The sequence below is a fragment of the Scyliorhinus torazame genome, chromosome 5 (genome assembly GCF_047496885.1).
Source record: "Scyliorhinus torazame isolate Kashiwa2021f chromosome 5, sScyTor2.1, whole genome shotgun sequence".
NCBI lineage: Eukaryota > Metazoa > Chordata > Chondrichthyes > Carcharhiniformes > Scyliorhinidae > Scyliorhinus > Scyliorhinus torazame.
The window spans coordinates 107,832,914-107,849,224 of NC_092711.1; the positions used below are offsets into that span (position 1 = coordinate 107,832,914).

Genomic DNA, 16,311 nt, shown 5'->3' on the forward strand with positions numbered 1-16,311 from the left:
GATTTTGAGCTGTGAAACATAACTTCAAGGCTGACATTTTAACTTCAAGGCTGACGTTTATTTTCAGGGAATCAAACATTTTGGTGCCTTTTCCAATTGTACCAGTAAATTGTGATTCACACTGAAAGGTTTACTTTCACTCAGTAATTGAAACATTTCACTTTTCCCAGCACAGGAACTGGTAGCATTTTAGATTAAATTCCAATTGTTCACTTCTCTTGTCGTGTGTCGCTGGTGTGTGGAGAAGATCATGTTCTCTGTAGATCTGTCAGCACAGAAACCGCACTGTGCTTTTGGATACACTCAGTCTGCAGGACAGTGAAGATTTTTAAACATGACCCGAGTGTAGGGCTTCCCAGTGACTTTAAGGAGTGAGATGTTCCTGTAGTTGTCATTTTCTCTGTCACCTTTGTGTTTGCAGATTGTTATGGTTGTTGCATCACACCTGGGGCAGCATGGTAGCATTGTGGATAGCACAAATGCTTCACAGCTCCAGGGTCCCAGGTTCGATTCCAGCTTGGGTCACTGTCTGTGCGGAGTCTGCACATCCTCCCCGTGTGTGCGTGGGTTTCCTCCGGGTGCTCCGGTTTCCTCCCACAGTCCAAAGATGTGCGGGTTAGGTGGATTGGCCATGCTAAATTGCCCATAGTGTCCAAAATTGCCCTTAGTGTAGGGTGGGGTCACTGGGTTATGGGGATAGGGTGGAGGTGTGGACCTTGGGTAGGGTGCTCTTTCCAAGAGCCGGTGCAGACTTGATGGGCCGAATGGCCTCCTTCTGCACTGTAAATTCTATCTATCTACACCTGTTCTGTGAACCAGTCTGACATCCCTAAACAGCAAGACATCATGAAGGTGTGACATTCGATGGGACTTTCCATGTTTGCACAGTTCAGCTGAAATTCCATCCTTGCCAGTTGCCTCTGCTTGCTCAGCGATCAATGGCTTTTTCGAATGCGTGGTGAAGATTCCTTGTCTAACTCAACCATGACAGGAAGCTGCAGGAGAGTCAGAGACTGGGCGATGTCCATCTCACAGGAGTACAGCTCACAGACGTGTTCAACCCAGCGGGACATCTGGTTACTTCTGTCGGTGAGAAGCTCACCATTTGTCAATATCTTTGTTGATGGGAGAATCAAGCAGCCTCTTGATCCCACATACACAGCAGGCACATATTGATTGTCACAGGCAGTGTGGATTTCCCGGTGTAGGCTGCTCCAGTGTTTATTTACACACCATCTCCCTGTATTTTACACAGCTCTCTTGGTGTGATGCAGTGTTCCAGCTGTTGGGTTTATCTTGTGCATGGGGTAGATTTTGCTTTAAGCTTTTCCTGATGTTCCTGCAAATAGTTATGTTTCATTTCACGTTCCTTCACAATGTAAGTTCATAATGGAGATGTCACTGTCAAGAATGTACAAGTCTGAGAATTGTGAACAAGGATTAATCAACACTTTCTGATTGGAGATATTAATCAGTGGAACCTTTCAAACACTCAATTGTAGATTTGCACCTAAATTCAGTTCAGGATTTAAGCCAAAGTTAATAATTTTATTGTAAAAAATTCCTGTTGAGAGTTCTTGAATTAGGGAGAAAGATCACAGGTGGTTCTTTTAAAAGGAGACACAGCAGCCCCGAAAATCAGCGACGTCTCCAGAATATTAAATCCCAGGGATTGTTAATATCAGCAGAATCAAACCGGACATTGTCAGACAATCAATCCTGGGTGTAATTAACATTAGTAAAAGTAACAGAATCCAATCCCTGATGTCACTTGTGAACTCGCTGATGTCACCGCTCTTTAGGTGCCTCAGTGAATCTCTTCCTTTCCCCAAACAGAGCAGGTGAACGGCCTCTCCCCAGTGTGAATTCACTGGTGTATCACCAAGTTGGACTTTGTGAATCCCTTCCCACACACGGAGCAGATAAACGGCCTCTCTCTGGTGTGACCTCGCTGGTGTTCAATGAGGTTGGATGAAGACCTGAAATTCTTTCCAGAGGATGTGCAGCTGAACGGCCTCTCTGGGATGTGAACTCCCTGGTGGTACTCGAGGCTGGATATCCAAGAAAATGCCTCCCCACACAGGGAACAGGTGTACGGCTTCTCCCCAGTGTGAACTCGCTGGTGTGCGGTGAGGTTGGCTGAAGACCTGAACTTCTTTCCACAGGGAGTACAGTTGAATGGCTTCTCCTCAGTGTGAATAAGCCGGTGTGTTAGCAGGTGAATCTCTTCCCAAACTCTAAGCAGATGAATGGCCTCTTCCTGGTGTGATCTCACTGGTGTATTGCAAGGCCTGCTAATTGAGTACACCCCTTCCCAAACACTGAGCATGTGAACGGCTTCTCCCCAGTGTGAATGTGTTGATGGTTTCTCAGCAGGGATAGGTTATAGAATCCTTTCCACAATCCTCACATTTCCAAGGTTTCTCTATGGTGCTGGGCTCAGTGTGGCTGCATCAATGGATTTCCAGATGGGATGGATAATTGAATCCTTTACCACAGTCCTCACATTTCCACAGTTTCTCCATAGAGCCGGGGACAGTTAAAGCAATGACCATATACCAAACACATTTAATATTTCTCCACACTGTCACTGGTGCACTGAGAAACTATTAACGCATTCACACTGGGGAGAAGCCGTTCACTTGCTCAGTGTGTGGGAAGGGGTTTACTCAATTAGCCAGCCTAACATTAAAGCTTTTCCCACAGACAGCAAGGCAATAAATGTATTTTTCTAGATTCAAAGGTCCATGATATTCAGATCCTGATTAATCGAGTGCCTGTGTCAGATCTTGATCTGATGTTTGGTTTGAGTTTCCCATCTGCAAATCCTTCCCCATAAATATCCTGCTAAAGGAGTTTACAAGAGTACCCAGTGTCAGTCCAGGATAGAAATTTTGAACATTAATTCCAGTTTCTGTGGAACATTTCTTCCCTCTCGTTCCCCCACAACTGTAAATCCCCGTCCCACACACACTCCCTCTTCATTGGGCTGAAATCCAAAAATGTTTTGGCAAATTATTTCTGGATCCTTTTAACGATCTGGAGATAAATTCACTCATGATTTGTGACAAAATATGAATCTGAATGTGCAAAGATGTGCAGGTTAGGTGGATTGGCCATGATAAATTGCCCTTAGTGGCCAAAATTGCCCTTAGTGTTGGGTGGGGTTACTGGGTTATGGGGAAAGTGTGGAGGTTGGGTAGGGTGCTCTTTCCAAGAACCGGTGCAGACTCGATGGGCTGAATGGCCTCCTTCTGCACTGTAAATTCTATGAAATCTATGAATCACCCTGATTGAGCAGACACAATAACAGACGTTAACCTTGTGTCCAGAACTGACTGTGTTAAGATTTTCTCAGTGGAGCCTCAGTCAACATCACTGAGTCTAACTTTAAATTCCAGGTTTTATTAATTGAATGGATTGGAGCCCATGTCCCCAGAACATTCTCCTGTCTCTCTGGGTGACTAATGCAGTGACATTGTCACTGGGTCAGTATCTCCCCCCTGGTCTCTATGAGGTTGTTTGTGGAGAGAAGAGGAAGCGGCGGATAGTCACGAACCTGGAACCTCACAATGTCCAGGGAGTGATTGACGGCATATCCGGGCCAATAGGGAAAGAGGAGGCGGGACTGGAGGACTGAGCGGGAGTGACTAGTCCTCCAACCAATCCGAGTGAGCGAGGGCCGGGCTGGGCTCGGTCGTGTGAGGCATGCGCAGCGATTAGAGGCATGCGCAGTGTGATTAATGGCGGCGCAGAGACGGTTCTTTCTCGGTACGATAATCCGCAGAGGTGGGTACGGCGGAACCGGGGGGAGCTATGGATCAAGCGGGGTTTGGAGAAGTTTTGTAAACATGTTATATGAACCGCAAACTCATGAAAAATAACCTACCGATATCCGGGATGGCCCCCCGCCCTTTGCACAGAGCAAGGCCACAGCTTTCCTCAGTTCCAAACCCGGATTAATGTCCGCCATCTTTGTCGGGGGCACTGGTAGCAGGGCGGCGCGATCCCCATCTTTATTGAAGATACTGACAGCGAGGGCGCAAGCGCACCCGCCATCTTTGTTAGGGGCAATATTTTTCAAATTTACCCAGTAACAGAGCGTGAACAAATTGTTCATTAAACTGCTTCACTTTTTCGCCTCCAATTTGTTATCGATAACGCCGAACAATGATATCAGTCAATGACAATCATTTGTATTCATACTGTGTCTTTAACAAAATAAATCTGTCTATAAAACCAAAAGGAAAAAATGATGGTTTCTCCAGCAGATAAACTGACACTAAAGTGGAGCCGGGCAATGTAACTGAGGTGGAAATAGGTGGTCTTGGTGATGATGTGGATATGTGGTCAAAATATGTCCTTCAGCCTCAGACGGTTAACAAGTAGAGGGATGGAGTTAGTGGTTAGAGAGGGAAATTTGTGATGGTGACTGGAGAGAATGGCTTCAGCTTTTCCAATGTTTAAAGGCTGGAAATTTCTGCTCCTGCAGCACTTGATGTCAGACAAGCCAGCACAGTGTGTGTGAGTTGGAGATGAACTAGGAGGTGATGATCTTCACTTGCACCTCCTACCCGGGTGCATCCAGGCAGTGGAGGTTGATGGATTAGAAGATTCTGTCAGAGTTTCGGTGAAGCTGTAGATGTAGAAAATCCCTCTCTTTCACCCTCTGTTTCTTGCACCCCTCTCACTCCCTGTCTCTTCCTCTCACCCCCTTCTGTCGATGCTAGATTATGTGTAATCCCAGATTGAGTGGTGGGATCCATTCCGTGAACAACATTAGTAAACCAGCCTGATTTTTATGACAATCCAGCAATTTTCACAGTCACTTTCCTCGTGCCGACCTCACAAATTACCAGATTCATTCAGCAGAATTTTACAACTTACCTTTGTGTTTCTGTGGGCTCGCTCTCACTTCCTTTTTTCTTTTTGAAATCTGTATCACAGGATATTAGAAAGGGGAGGATTTGCAGTCAGGAAACTGAAACTAAAGATCATATCAGGATCTCATGGACGCGCCCAATCTATTGCAACCTGAATATCATCGGATTTTGAAGATGGAAGAAAAAAGCACCATTCACAGTGAGGAGAAACCGTACATGTGTTCTGTGTGTGGACGAGGGTTCAATCGATCATCTGGCCTTTCAAAACATAAATGTAGGCATGATGGGGAGAAGCTGTGGAAATGTGAGGACTGTGGGAAAGGATTCAATTACCCATCAGAGCTGGAAATTCATCAGCGTGGTCACACCGGGGAGAGGCCATTCACCTGCTCGGACTGTGGGAGGGGATTTACTAAGTCATCCATCCTGCTGACACACCAGCGCACACACAGTGGGGAGAAGCCATTCACCTGCTCTGACTGTGGGAAGAGATTCACTCAGTCATCCACCCTGCAGAAACATCAGCGAATACACACTGGGGAGAAACCATTCACCTGTTCTGTGTGTGGGATGGGATTCACTCAGTCATCCACCCTGCTGACACACCAGCGAATACACACCAGGGAGAAGCCATTTACCTGCTCTGAGTGTGGGAAGAGATTCTCTCACCAATCCACCCTGCTGACACACCAGCAGGTTCACACTAGACAGAGACCGTTCATCTGCTTCGAGTGTGGGAAGGGATTCATTAATTCATCACACCTGATGGTACACCAAAGAGTTCATACTGACGAGAGACCTTTTAAATGTCTGGACTGCGGGAAATGTTTTAAAACCTCGCAGGAACTGGTCTCCCATCAACAGGTTCACACTGATGAGAAACCGTTCAGGTGCTCTCACTGCGGGACTGGGTTCAGACGATCGTCTCATCTCACTGTCCACCAGCGCACTCACACTGGGGAGAGGCCATTCATCTGCTACAAGTGTGGAAAGAGATTCACTCAGTCATCCGCTCTGCTAAGACACCAGCGAGTTCACACTGGGGAGAAGCTGTCCATCTGCTCTGATTGTGGGAAGAGATTCATTCAGTCATCCAACCTGCTGACACACCAACAAGTTCACACCGGGGAGAGACAGTTTACCTGTTCCTCGTGTTGGAAGTGATTTTCTCGTCATCCGCCCTGCTGAGACAGCGAGTTCACTGGTAACTACAGTGATTGGATTTTGTTGTTACATTGAGAACTGAGCCCTTTCATTGTAATCTGTTTCTGCTGATGTTAATACATTTCAGACCAGTCATAGAGACAAATATCCTGGACAAAAATCAAATATGCCATCTTTGTGTTAAACATGCTGTATCGTGTATTTTTAATATCTGAAGGGTTCTCCTTTTGAAGGGTTCTCCCCTCCCCTGTCGTCTCCATTTTCACCTCCGACAACAAGTGAGGAACTCATGGAGCTTATTTGTCATTAAGATTGAGACAATCCAATCTGCTGCTTCCCTCCCTCCCACTAGCCCACTGGACCAAACTGTCTCTAAAGTCCCCCTTGTCCATGATCTGAACTCACATCTTTCTCCAGTTTCTCTCCTGTCAAACCTTCTCATTGATCATCCTGTCCATGAGACCTTCCGGATTCTCCCTTTACCATTTTCCCACTAAATTACTGATCACTCAACTCCCCACATTATCTGATATTGTTAATGGTTCTGTCCCTTCTGGTTCTGTCCCTCCCACCATTAAATTCACTCTCATTCAACCGGGGAAAAAAACCTTTGACCCCATCATCCTGGCAACCTACCGTTCCATCTCCATTCTCCCTTTTCTCTCCAAGTCCCTGTACTCGGTGTCCCCCAAGGATCTATCCTCAGCCCCTCCTATTTCTCATCTACACGCTGCCACTCGGTGACATCATCCCAAAGCACCATGTTAGATTTCACATGTACACTGACATCACCCAGCTCTACCTCACCACCATCCCTCTCCATTCCTCCACTGTTACTAAATTATCAAACTGCTTATCCCACATCCAGTGCTGGATGGGCAGAAATTTCCTCCAATTAAAAATTTGGGAATATCAAAGCCATTGTCTTCAGTCACCATTAGAAATTCCATTCCCTAACTCCCGAGTCCATCCCTCTCCCTGGGAACTGTCTGAGGCTGAACCACACTCTGCACAATCTCTGTGTCAGATTTGACCCCAAGATGAGTTTCTGACCCCATCTCCACACCATCACTAATACCAGATATTTCAATCTCCATAATGTCACCTGTGTCCATCCCCACCCCAGCTCATCTGATGCTGAAACCCTCATCCATGCCCCTGTTACCTTTAGACTTGATGATTCCAATACAGTACTGACCAGCCTCTCACATTCACCCCCACGGAAATGTGAGATCATCCCAAACTCTGCTGACTGTGGGCTTTCTCACACCAAGTAGTCCTGTTCACCCATCACCCCTGTGCTCACTGACCTACACTGGCTCCTTATGTAGGACAGCCTTGATTTTAAAATTCACATCCTCTACCTTGTTTGCAAATCCCTTCATGGCCTCATCCCTCCCTATCTCTGTAATCTCCAGTTTTACAACCCTCTGAGATATCTGCACTCTGCTCACTCTGGCCTATTTAGCATTCCCCATTTTAATTATTCCACCATCAGTGTAGGGCCAAGGCCGGAAACTGTGAAATTCCCTCTCTAAACCTCTCCGTCAACGGTGCAATTTTAAACCGTGTAGAATCAAATATCCCAGCGGTGGTGGGGGTGAAGGGTGGTAAATGTCAACAATTGGGTGATTAAACTGTTGATCAAGTTGTTTAAAAAAAAAGCTAATGGGGTCCTCAGTTTATTAATGTAGACATGGAGTGCAAATGCAAGGAAGCTATCGGGAATCTTTGTAAATTACTGATTACCCAGCAGTGTGGAAAATTACCCAGGTATGTCCTGTACACAAAGAGCAGGACAAATCAAACCCAGCCCAATACTGCCTCATCAGTCTTCTCTCAATCATCAGTAAGGTGATGGAGGGGCCATCAACAGTGCTATCAAGTGGCACTTGCTCAGCAATAACCTGCTCTTGGGTCATGTCTGTGCGGAGTCTGCACATTGAGTCTCCGGTTTCCTCCCAGACGTCCCGAAAGACGTGCTTGGTAGGTGAATTGGACATTCTGAATTCTCCCGCAGTGTACCCGAACAGGCGCCGGAGTGTGGAGACTAGGGGCTTTTCAAAATAACTTCACTGCAGTGTTACTGTAAGCCTAATTGTGACACTAATAAAGATTATTATTAGATTATTATCATTGATGCCAGTTTGGGTTCCGGCAGGGTCACTTAGCTCCTGATCTCATCACAGCCTTGGTTCAAACATGGTTAAAAGAGCTGAACTCCAAAGGTAATCTGAGAGTGACTGTTATTTAAACCAAGCCAGCATTTAACCAAGTATTGCATCAGGGAATCCGAGCAAAACTGGTGTCAATGGGAATCGGGGGAAACTCCGCTGGTCATAACTTGCACAAAGGAAGATGGTTGTGTTTGTTGAATGTCAATTATCTCAGTTCCAGGACATCACTGCAGGAGTTTCTCATGGCAGAGTCCTCGGCCCAAAATCTTTATCAATGACCTGCCTTCCCTCATAACTTCAGAATTGGGGATGTTAACACTGCTTCTCACGGTGCCAAGGTCCCAGGGTCGATCCTGGCCCTGGGTCACTGTTCGTGTGGAATTTGCACATTCTCCCCAAATTTTCCGTGGGTTTCGCCCCCACAACCCAAAAGATGTGCAGGCTAGGTGGATTGGCCACACAAAATGGACCATTAATTGGAAAAAATTAATTGGGTACTCTAAAAAAAATTTTTTTAAGAATTGGGGATGTTTGCATGTGACTAAATAATGTTCAGCACCATTCACTGCTCCTCAGACACTGACGCAATCTGTCGAATTTCAGACAGCAGGACACAGAGATGTTAGGTAGAAAGTAATGAATAAGGTTTATTACGATACAAATCCAAACTCCTTCACTCCCCAAAGAATCTCCTTCCTTGATTGTCCCCAGACGAGGATTTTATGTGAGATGGGGCTCTCCCTATTAAGGGGAAGCCCCGCTCCCTTAAAGGGGCAGTTCCTATTCTGGGGAGGTCATGGGAAATTGTATGGTCCTGTCCCGGGACCTCCATTGGGGTTATAACACAATCCATGTCCAAATGCAGCAAGACCTGGGCAATATCCAGGCTTGAGCTGAACGTGGCAAGTTACCTTCACGCCACACAAGTGCCAGGTAATGACCGTCTCTAACGAGAGAGGATCTAATGATTGACCCTTAACATTCAATGGCATTACCATCGCTGAACCTCCCACAATCAACATCCTGGGGGTTAGCGCTGACCAGAAAATGAACTGGACTAGCCATATAAATATTGTGGCTACCAGAGCAGGTCGGAGGCCAGGAATCCTGTGGCACGTAACTCACCAAAGCCAGTCCACCATTTGCAAGGCACAGGTCAGGAGCATGATGGAATATTCCCCAGTTGCCTGTATGAGTGCAGCTCCAACAACATTCAAGAAGCTTGACAACATCCAGAAAAAACAAGCCCATTTGATTGGCACCCCATCCACAAACATTCAATCTCACTACACCGGCGAACAGTAGCAGCAGTGTGTACCAGCTACAAGATGCACAATAACTCACCCAGGTTCATTTAGGCAGCACCTTCCAAACTCATAACCTCTACCATCCAGAAGGACAAGAGCAGCAGATACATCGACACACCACCACCTGGAGGTTCCCCTCCAAGTTACTCCTGACTTGGAAATATATTAATGTTCCTTCACTGTCGCTGGGTCAAAATCCTGGATGCAGCCTCATCCTCGAGTTACAGAACAGACTTTCTCCTGTCAATATAGAGCTGCAGGATTGGACTGTGATTTGTTTATTGCTCATCTTCAGTTAATACAGTTTAGGAGTGATTTAAATTTAAAACAAGCTTTTGAGACATGATGGTCTATTCATACATAAATGAGATGCTATAGGGCACAAGCTGCATCCAACTAGGGCTGATTTACATCAGAAATAAATATTGGAATAAACATGGATCCGGCATGGATGTGATTAACAGCAGCAATAACTGCAGAATCAAAAACAGTTCGGTGGGGTTACAGGAATAGGGTGGAGGCATGAGCTGAAGTAGGGTGTTCTTTCCAAGGGCCGGTGCAGACTCAATGGGCCGAATGGCCTCCTGCACTGTAACTTCTATGATATGATGATAAGGTGGAGTTGACCTCGTGTCTCTAGCCCACTGTGCCACCCCACATCTGTGGACACTTAAGTGGCAATTTAGTATAGCCGATCCACTTAACCTGCACATCTTTGGATTGTGGGAGCAAACCAGAGCACATAGAGGAAACGCACACAGACATGGGGAGAAAGTGTAAACAACTTGAGCCTCTGGTGCTGTTCCACCGAAGTACCCCACATTTTGAGTTTACATTTGACTGGAGCTATTGGATTCTGCTGTCGTGTTGGAAAACTTTAGGGCATTTGAAATTCTCCACCAATTCCTACTCCATCTTTCTGATGGATAATGAAGGGTCTGTGCACATTCCCCCCCAATATCCACATCAGAGCAAAAAAGATCACGAGTCACTAATTAGGATTTTCGATGGGGTTGTATTTACCCAGCATTCCCGCGGTAGTGAGTGTCCCCCATTCACATCAGAGGAATATGCTGCGCAGGCGCAGTAGTGTCCAATATGGGAGCATACGCAGTGTGAGTAATGGCGACGAGGAGAGTCGCTCATTTGTCGTCTCTGCAGCGGGAAGGATGCGGAAACTCTGACGGAACGATGGAGCCGGATCTGGAGAGGGAGGGTTTCTAAACACCTGGTGAGGGCCGCAAATCCAGAATCAGACTCTGCAAGTCCCGCGATTCCAGCTCCGGGTCTTTGTTTCCCCCAGACCGGGACAACACGTTTTAAAATCCATGCCCCGCTCTCGGGCTGCGCCTGTTACTCGCCGCCCAGAGGAGTCTTTGGGCCATATATTTATATTCAGTGAGAGGTCGCAGTCTCCGTCTCGTTACCTGAAGGAACTGCTTCGCCATTTGGTTTGCACTTTAACCCCACGCTGCTAATCACTGCCCAGTGTGGAGGGGGCTGGGTAAGTCAGAGGATCTGCTCCTGGGCCTGGTTAAAGCAGCAGCCTGTAGAGCGGCAGGGGGTAACTCCGGCTGTCGGCCCCTGTTCTCTGGTCTTGTCAATCCCCGGGTTGTCCTGGAGAGGGAGGGTGCGGTGTCTAGCGGAACACTTGAGACCTTCCACACTGGTGGCCACCTCAGGGTGCAGAATGTCCCATAGACACTGGAAACAACATTCTGGTGTAGTTGAGAAGGAGGTTTGATTGGACCACAAGTTTGGGTAAACAAGAGAAAAAATCCATAGAAACTGGAATTGTCTGTTCTGAATTTCTATCCTGTACTAATGGTAACACTGACACTGTCAATGTATTTTACAAGGTACAAGAGGACGTTGATTTGCAGATGGGAAACTCAGACCAAACATCACATCAAGATCTGACCGTGTCACTCAATTCATCAGGACCTGAATATCATCGGTCTTTGAATGTGGAAGGAGAAACATTTGTTGGTTCTGTCAGTGGGAACAAATTTCAAACATCAGTGTGACTGGAAAAGCACCGAGACCCACACAACACACACCTGAATGAGAATGTTCCAGTGTACCGACTGTGGACAGACTTTAACCAGTTACACAGCCTGGAAAAAAAAGCACATCATTCATAACGGGGAGAAACTGTACACGTGTTCTGTGTGTGGACGAGGCTTCCATTGATCATCCAATCTGGAGTGACACAAGGACTCGGACACAATGGAGAAACCATGGAAATGTGGGGACTGTGGGAAGGGATTCAATTACCCATCCCTGCTGGAAATACATCGACGCAGTCACACTGGAGAGAGGCCGTTCACCTGCTCTGTGTGTGGTAAGGGATTCATTCAGTCATCCCACCTGCTGACACATCAGCAAGTTCACATTGATGAGAGGCTGTTTAACCAGTCAGACTGTGATAACTCTAAAAGCTCCGAGGACCTGGTCAAGCACCAGGTTGTTCACACTGAGAGACAGTTCAGCTGCTCTCATTGTGGGAAGCTATTCAAACGATCACAGAATCTCATTGAACACGAACGCACTCACACTGGGGAGAGACCATTCACCTGCTCTGTGTGTGGGAAAGGATTCACACGATCATCCCACCTCACTACTCACAGACTGGTTCACAGTGATACCAGACCTTTCAAATGTACTGAATGCGAGAAGAGTTATAAAACCACAAGTGATCTGCTGATACACCAGCGGGTTCACAACGAGGAGAGGCCGTTCAGATGTACAGTGTGTGGGAAGGGATTTACTCAGTTATCTGGCCTCCAGAAACACCAGCGAGTTCACACTGGGGAGAGGTCATTCACCTGCTCCTTATGTGGAAAGGGATTCATTTATTTAACCAGCCTCCGATCACACCAACTTGTTCACTCAGATAAGAAACCTTTCAAATGTTCTGAATGTGAGAAGAGTTTTAAAACCACAAGTGTTCTGCTGAGACATCAGCGAGTTCACACTGGGGAGAGGCCGTTCACCTGCTCTGACTGTGGGAAGGGATTCACCCGCTCATCCCACCTGCTGACACATCAGCACACGCACACCGGGGAGAGACCATTCACCTTCTCTGAGTATGAGAAGGGATTTACTCGGACAGCTCATCTGACACAGCAACAGGTTGATAAATGTCTGCAGGGTTTGGATTCTGCTGTTATTGCTGCTGTTAATCACATCCAGCACTGAACCATGTTCATTCTGACTGTTGGAGTTTGTTTTTGCTGATGTTAGTAATCCCTATAACTGGGCTGGAGTTTAATCCTCTGAATATATGTCAAGTGAACTAATATTGTTTCAGACACAATCGAGACCTTCATTTCTCCAGGATAAGAGGAGATTAATTGATGTCCTGTTACTCACTGCTGCATTTTTGTGACCTTTCCTCCTTTCTAACTCGAGATTATTTCAGTTCTCACACCTTCAGTTACTCTCACAACCATGTCCCAGCTCCACATCACTTCCAGTGTGCCTGTCTTAGCTTTGGCATCTAGGGGAGGTATTGGTAACAAACCCAGGATCACTAAACAAAACCCAATGATTTGTACTGTGGATCTGGTCAAGCACCAGGTTGTTCGCACTGAGAGACAGTTCAGTTGTTCTCACTGTGGGAAGCTGTTTAAACGATCACAGAATCTCATTGAACATGAACGCACTCACACTGGGATGAGTAACATGAAGGTGGTCAGTACAAATGTTACAAGGACATCCGAAAAAAGGATCCTTACAAACTTCTGCACTGTGGACCACCTAGAATCATATCATATCTCTGGGAAAATACTGCAGTCGACCAGCTGTGTGGAGGCAGCACTGAAATTGGTTCAGTTTGTTTCAGTTTGTACTGATGTGCTTGTCTCCCCAATCACCGAGGATGGAGATGTTTCTGGAGCCTCCTCCTCCTGTGATTTGTTTAATTGTTCACCACCATGTCGATGTTGCAGGACTGCAGCTTTGATCTGAACTACTATTAGTGAGATCGCTTAGCCCTGCCTCGAGCATGCTGCTTCCGCTGTTTAACACGTTTATAGTCTCCTGTTATAGGGTCACCAGATTGGAATCTGTTTTAGGGATACCTGGTGCTGCTCCTGACATGTTCCCTCCACTCCATGTTGAATCCGGATTGGTCCCTTGGCTTGATGGTAATGGTAGAGTGAGGGATATGCTGGCCTATGAGCTTACAGATTGTGTTTAAGTATTGTGCTGCTGGTGGCTCACAGCACCTCATGGATGCCCAGTTTTGATCTAGATCTGTCCAATTTTTTTGTGCACTCCCAGAACTGGTTGATCTCCCCAAATGCATGACCTCACACTTCTCTGTGTTAAATTCCCTATTGCCCCTGTATTGCCCACTCCACCAATCCATCTCTATTGTTTTGGAGATGATAGCTATCCGCTACAATGTCCAGAATTCGGCCAATCTTTGTGTCGTCTGCAAATTTCCTAATCATGCTCCCTATGTTCACGTCCAAATTGTTACTATATAGCCCACATAGTTCCGAACACCACTTGAAACAACTTTTCCAATTGCAAGGGCAGCCAATGACCCTATTACTGAGCCAATGTTTTATCCAGTTTGCCACATTACCCTGTATTCCATGGGCTTTCACTTTTTGCCACGTGGGAATTTGTCAAACGCCTTGCTAAAATCTATGTGCACAACATCTACTGCACTACCTTTTTCAACACTTCTTGTCACTTCCTCAAATAATTTGATCGAATTTGTGATGCAAGAACTTCCTTTAACAAATGCATGCTGTCGATCCCAGACTAGTCGATGCCTTTCTATGTGACAGTTAATCCTATCTCTCAGGATTAATTCTACTAATGGTGAGAATCAGCTCACTACCACAGGGAGTGGGTGAAGTGAAGAGTACAGATGTGTTGAAGGGGAAACTAGACAAACACAAGAGGGAGATGGGAATAGAGGATTACAATGAGAGATTTAGATGTGGAAAGATGGGAGGAGCTTGAGTGGAGCAGAAACCCCAGCAGGGACTGGTTGGGCTGAATGGTCTGTTGCTGTGCTGTATATCCTATGTAATCGAGCTCTGAATCCACTGTGTTATTTCTGTTTGTGTCGGGAAGCAGCATGACGTTAAACTGAGGACTAAAATCAAAATCTCCCAGGCTATTGTCCTTCCCACCCTGCTGTGTGGAGCAGAATCCTGGGGATGCTGTAGGAGCGACATCAAAGCTCTGGAACTCTTCCGGCAAAGACTCCTGAGGACCATCATGAAAATTCAATAGCAGGACAAAAATCTCAAAACAACCTGGTTCCCCATCGTGCTGGGCTCAACAGCATGGAGACCATCCTCCAGAACATTCAACTGAGCGGCCAGGCCATATCTCTCACATGGATGACTATACAATCCACAAGCAGACCTTCAATGGGGATTGTCTCAGGGCAAACAACATCAAGGTGGTCAGTACAAATGATACAAGGACATCCAAAATAGGATCCTCACAAACCTCTGCACTGCAGACCACCTCTCTGGGAAAAGACTGCAATCGACCGGTCCATGTGGAAGCAAGACTGAAATTGGTTCAGTTTGTTTCAAGGACCATCAACCGCAAGCTCATAACACCCGACATTCCCAGAGAAAGACCAGAGATGAAGCAGCTACAGAGGTTCCCCCTAAGCACCAACAGCAACATAAACTGCCAGTTCTGTGGACGTCCATGTCGATCCCACATCAGACCCTCAGTCACGAGAGGACCCACAGAAAACAATGTAATTAATGACAGCTTGGACATACTTGAACAATGTGGAGTTGACCTCAACATTATCCCTGTTCTCCGGATGGGATCACTGTACTCTGTCTGATTATTGCAGAGCTGTTAATGAAGTCAGTAAAAGACAGTCTGTTGTTGGGCGCTTGATTATAGAAATGTAGAAAATTGAAGGAGTGGCCATTTGGCCCTTCGAGCCTGTTGCCCCATTCATCATGATCATGGCTGATCTCCCAAGTCAGTAACCTATTTCTGCTTTTCCCTCATATCCTTTGATCCCTTTAGCCCCAAGCTCTATATTATCTGGTGTCTGAAACCACAGGGTTCAATATTTAGAGTCAACAAGATGAACAAGGATGTGTTCATCAGGGCCCAATTCTCCAGCTGGATATTCACAGGAGAAAGTCAGTCTGTTATCCAACACATTTGAGGGAATTGAACAGAGAAAAATCCCGATTGTAAGAACCCGCAAATCATTTGTAAATAACTGTCAAATGTTGGCAGGTTCCAACTGTCGAATTCCATCACATTGAAGTCAGTGAGAGGTGGGAGAGTGGTTATTCTGGAACTAAAAAACACCAGTTAGATCACAGCTAGAGTACTAAGTACAGTTCTGGTCATCACATTACAGAGAATAGGGACTAGCTCAGTCTCAGCCAGTAGAAACATGGTGGGTTGAATGGCCTCCTCTGTGCTGGAAACTTTTAGGATTCCGTGATGACAAGTGGTCCTTGTGTTTTTATCCAAGACTGGTCATGGCCCAGTCATTTAGTCCAAGTGTTGATGTGATGGTTCAAGCCAAGAGGTGTCTTATGGAATCTGTGGTTCAAGCTTGTATTTTTAGGGACAGATGCTCATTGAAAAGGGAAACTGAGAAAGGAAACTGACTCTCAGCTGTCAAAAAATCTAAGACCGAAATTGAGTAGAATCGTATCAAAGGACAAAGAGAACCCTCAGAGCTCAGTAGCAGATGATGGATTCAGTGGTGCAGTACAGGCAGGTTGAGGAGTCTGGATCCAGAAGCTGAAAATAAGCAAA

General features: G+C 46.1%; 1 protein-coding gene across 3 annotated transcripts; it reads left to right on the top strand.

Moving 5' to 3' along the window:
- Positions 1 to 870: 870 nt before the first annotated feature.
- Positions 871 to 11,606, top strand: LOC140419349 (uncharacterized). 3 transcript variants are annotated; one of them, XM_072503222.1, is made up of 3 exons: positions 3,014 to 3,789; positions 4,948 to 6,087; positions 11,391 to 11,606. In XM_072503222.1, the coding sequence occupies exon 2, from the start codon at positions 5,010 to 5,012 to the stop codon at positions 6,045 to 6,047; it is 1,038 nt and encodes a 345-aa protein (XP_072359323.1). In that variant the 5' UTR covers positions 3,014 to 3,789; positions 4,948 to 5,009; the 3' UTR covers positions 6,048 to 6,087; positions 11,391 to 11,606. The 3 variants fall into 3 exon arrangements, with proteins under 3 accessions (XP_072359325.1, XP_072359323.1, XP_072359322.1); XM_072503224.1 differs by lacking the exons at positions 3,014 to 3,789; positions 11,391 to 11,606 and adding an exon at positions 871 to 1,089 and having other exon boundaries at positions 4,948 to 8,180; XM_072503221.1 differs by lacking the exon at positions 11,391 to 11,606 and having other exon boundaries at positions 3,015 to 3,789; positions 4,948 to 8,180.
- The last annotated feature ends 4,705 nt before the right edge of the window (positions 11,607 to 16,311 follow it).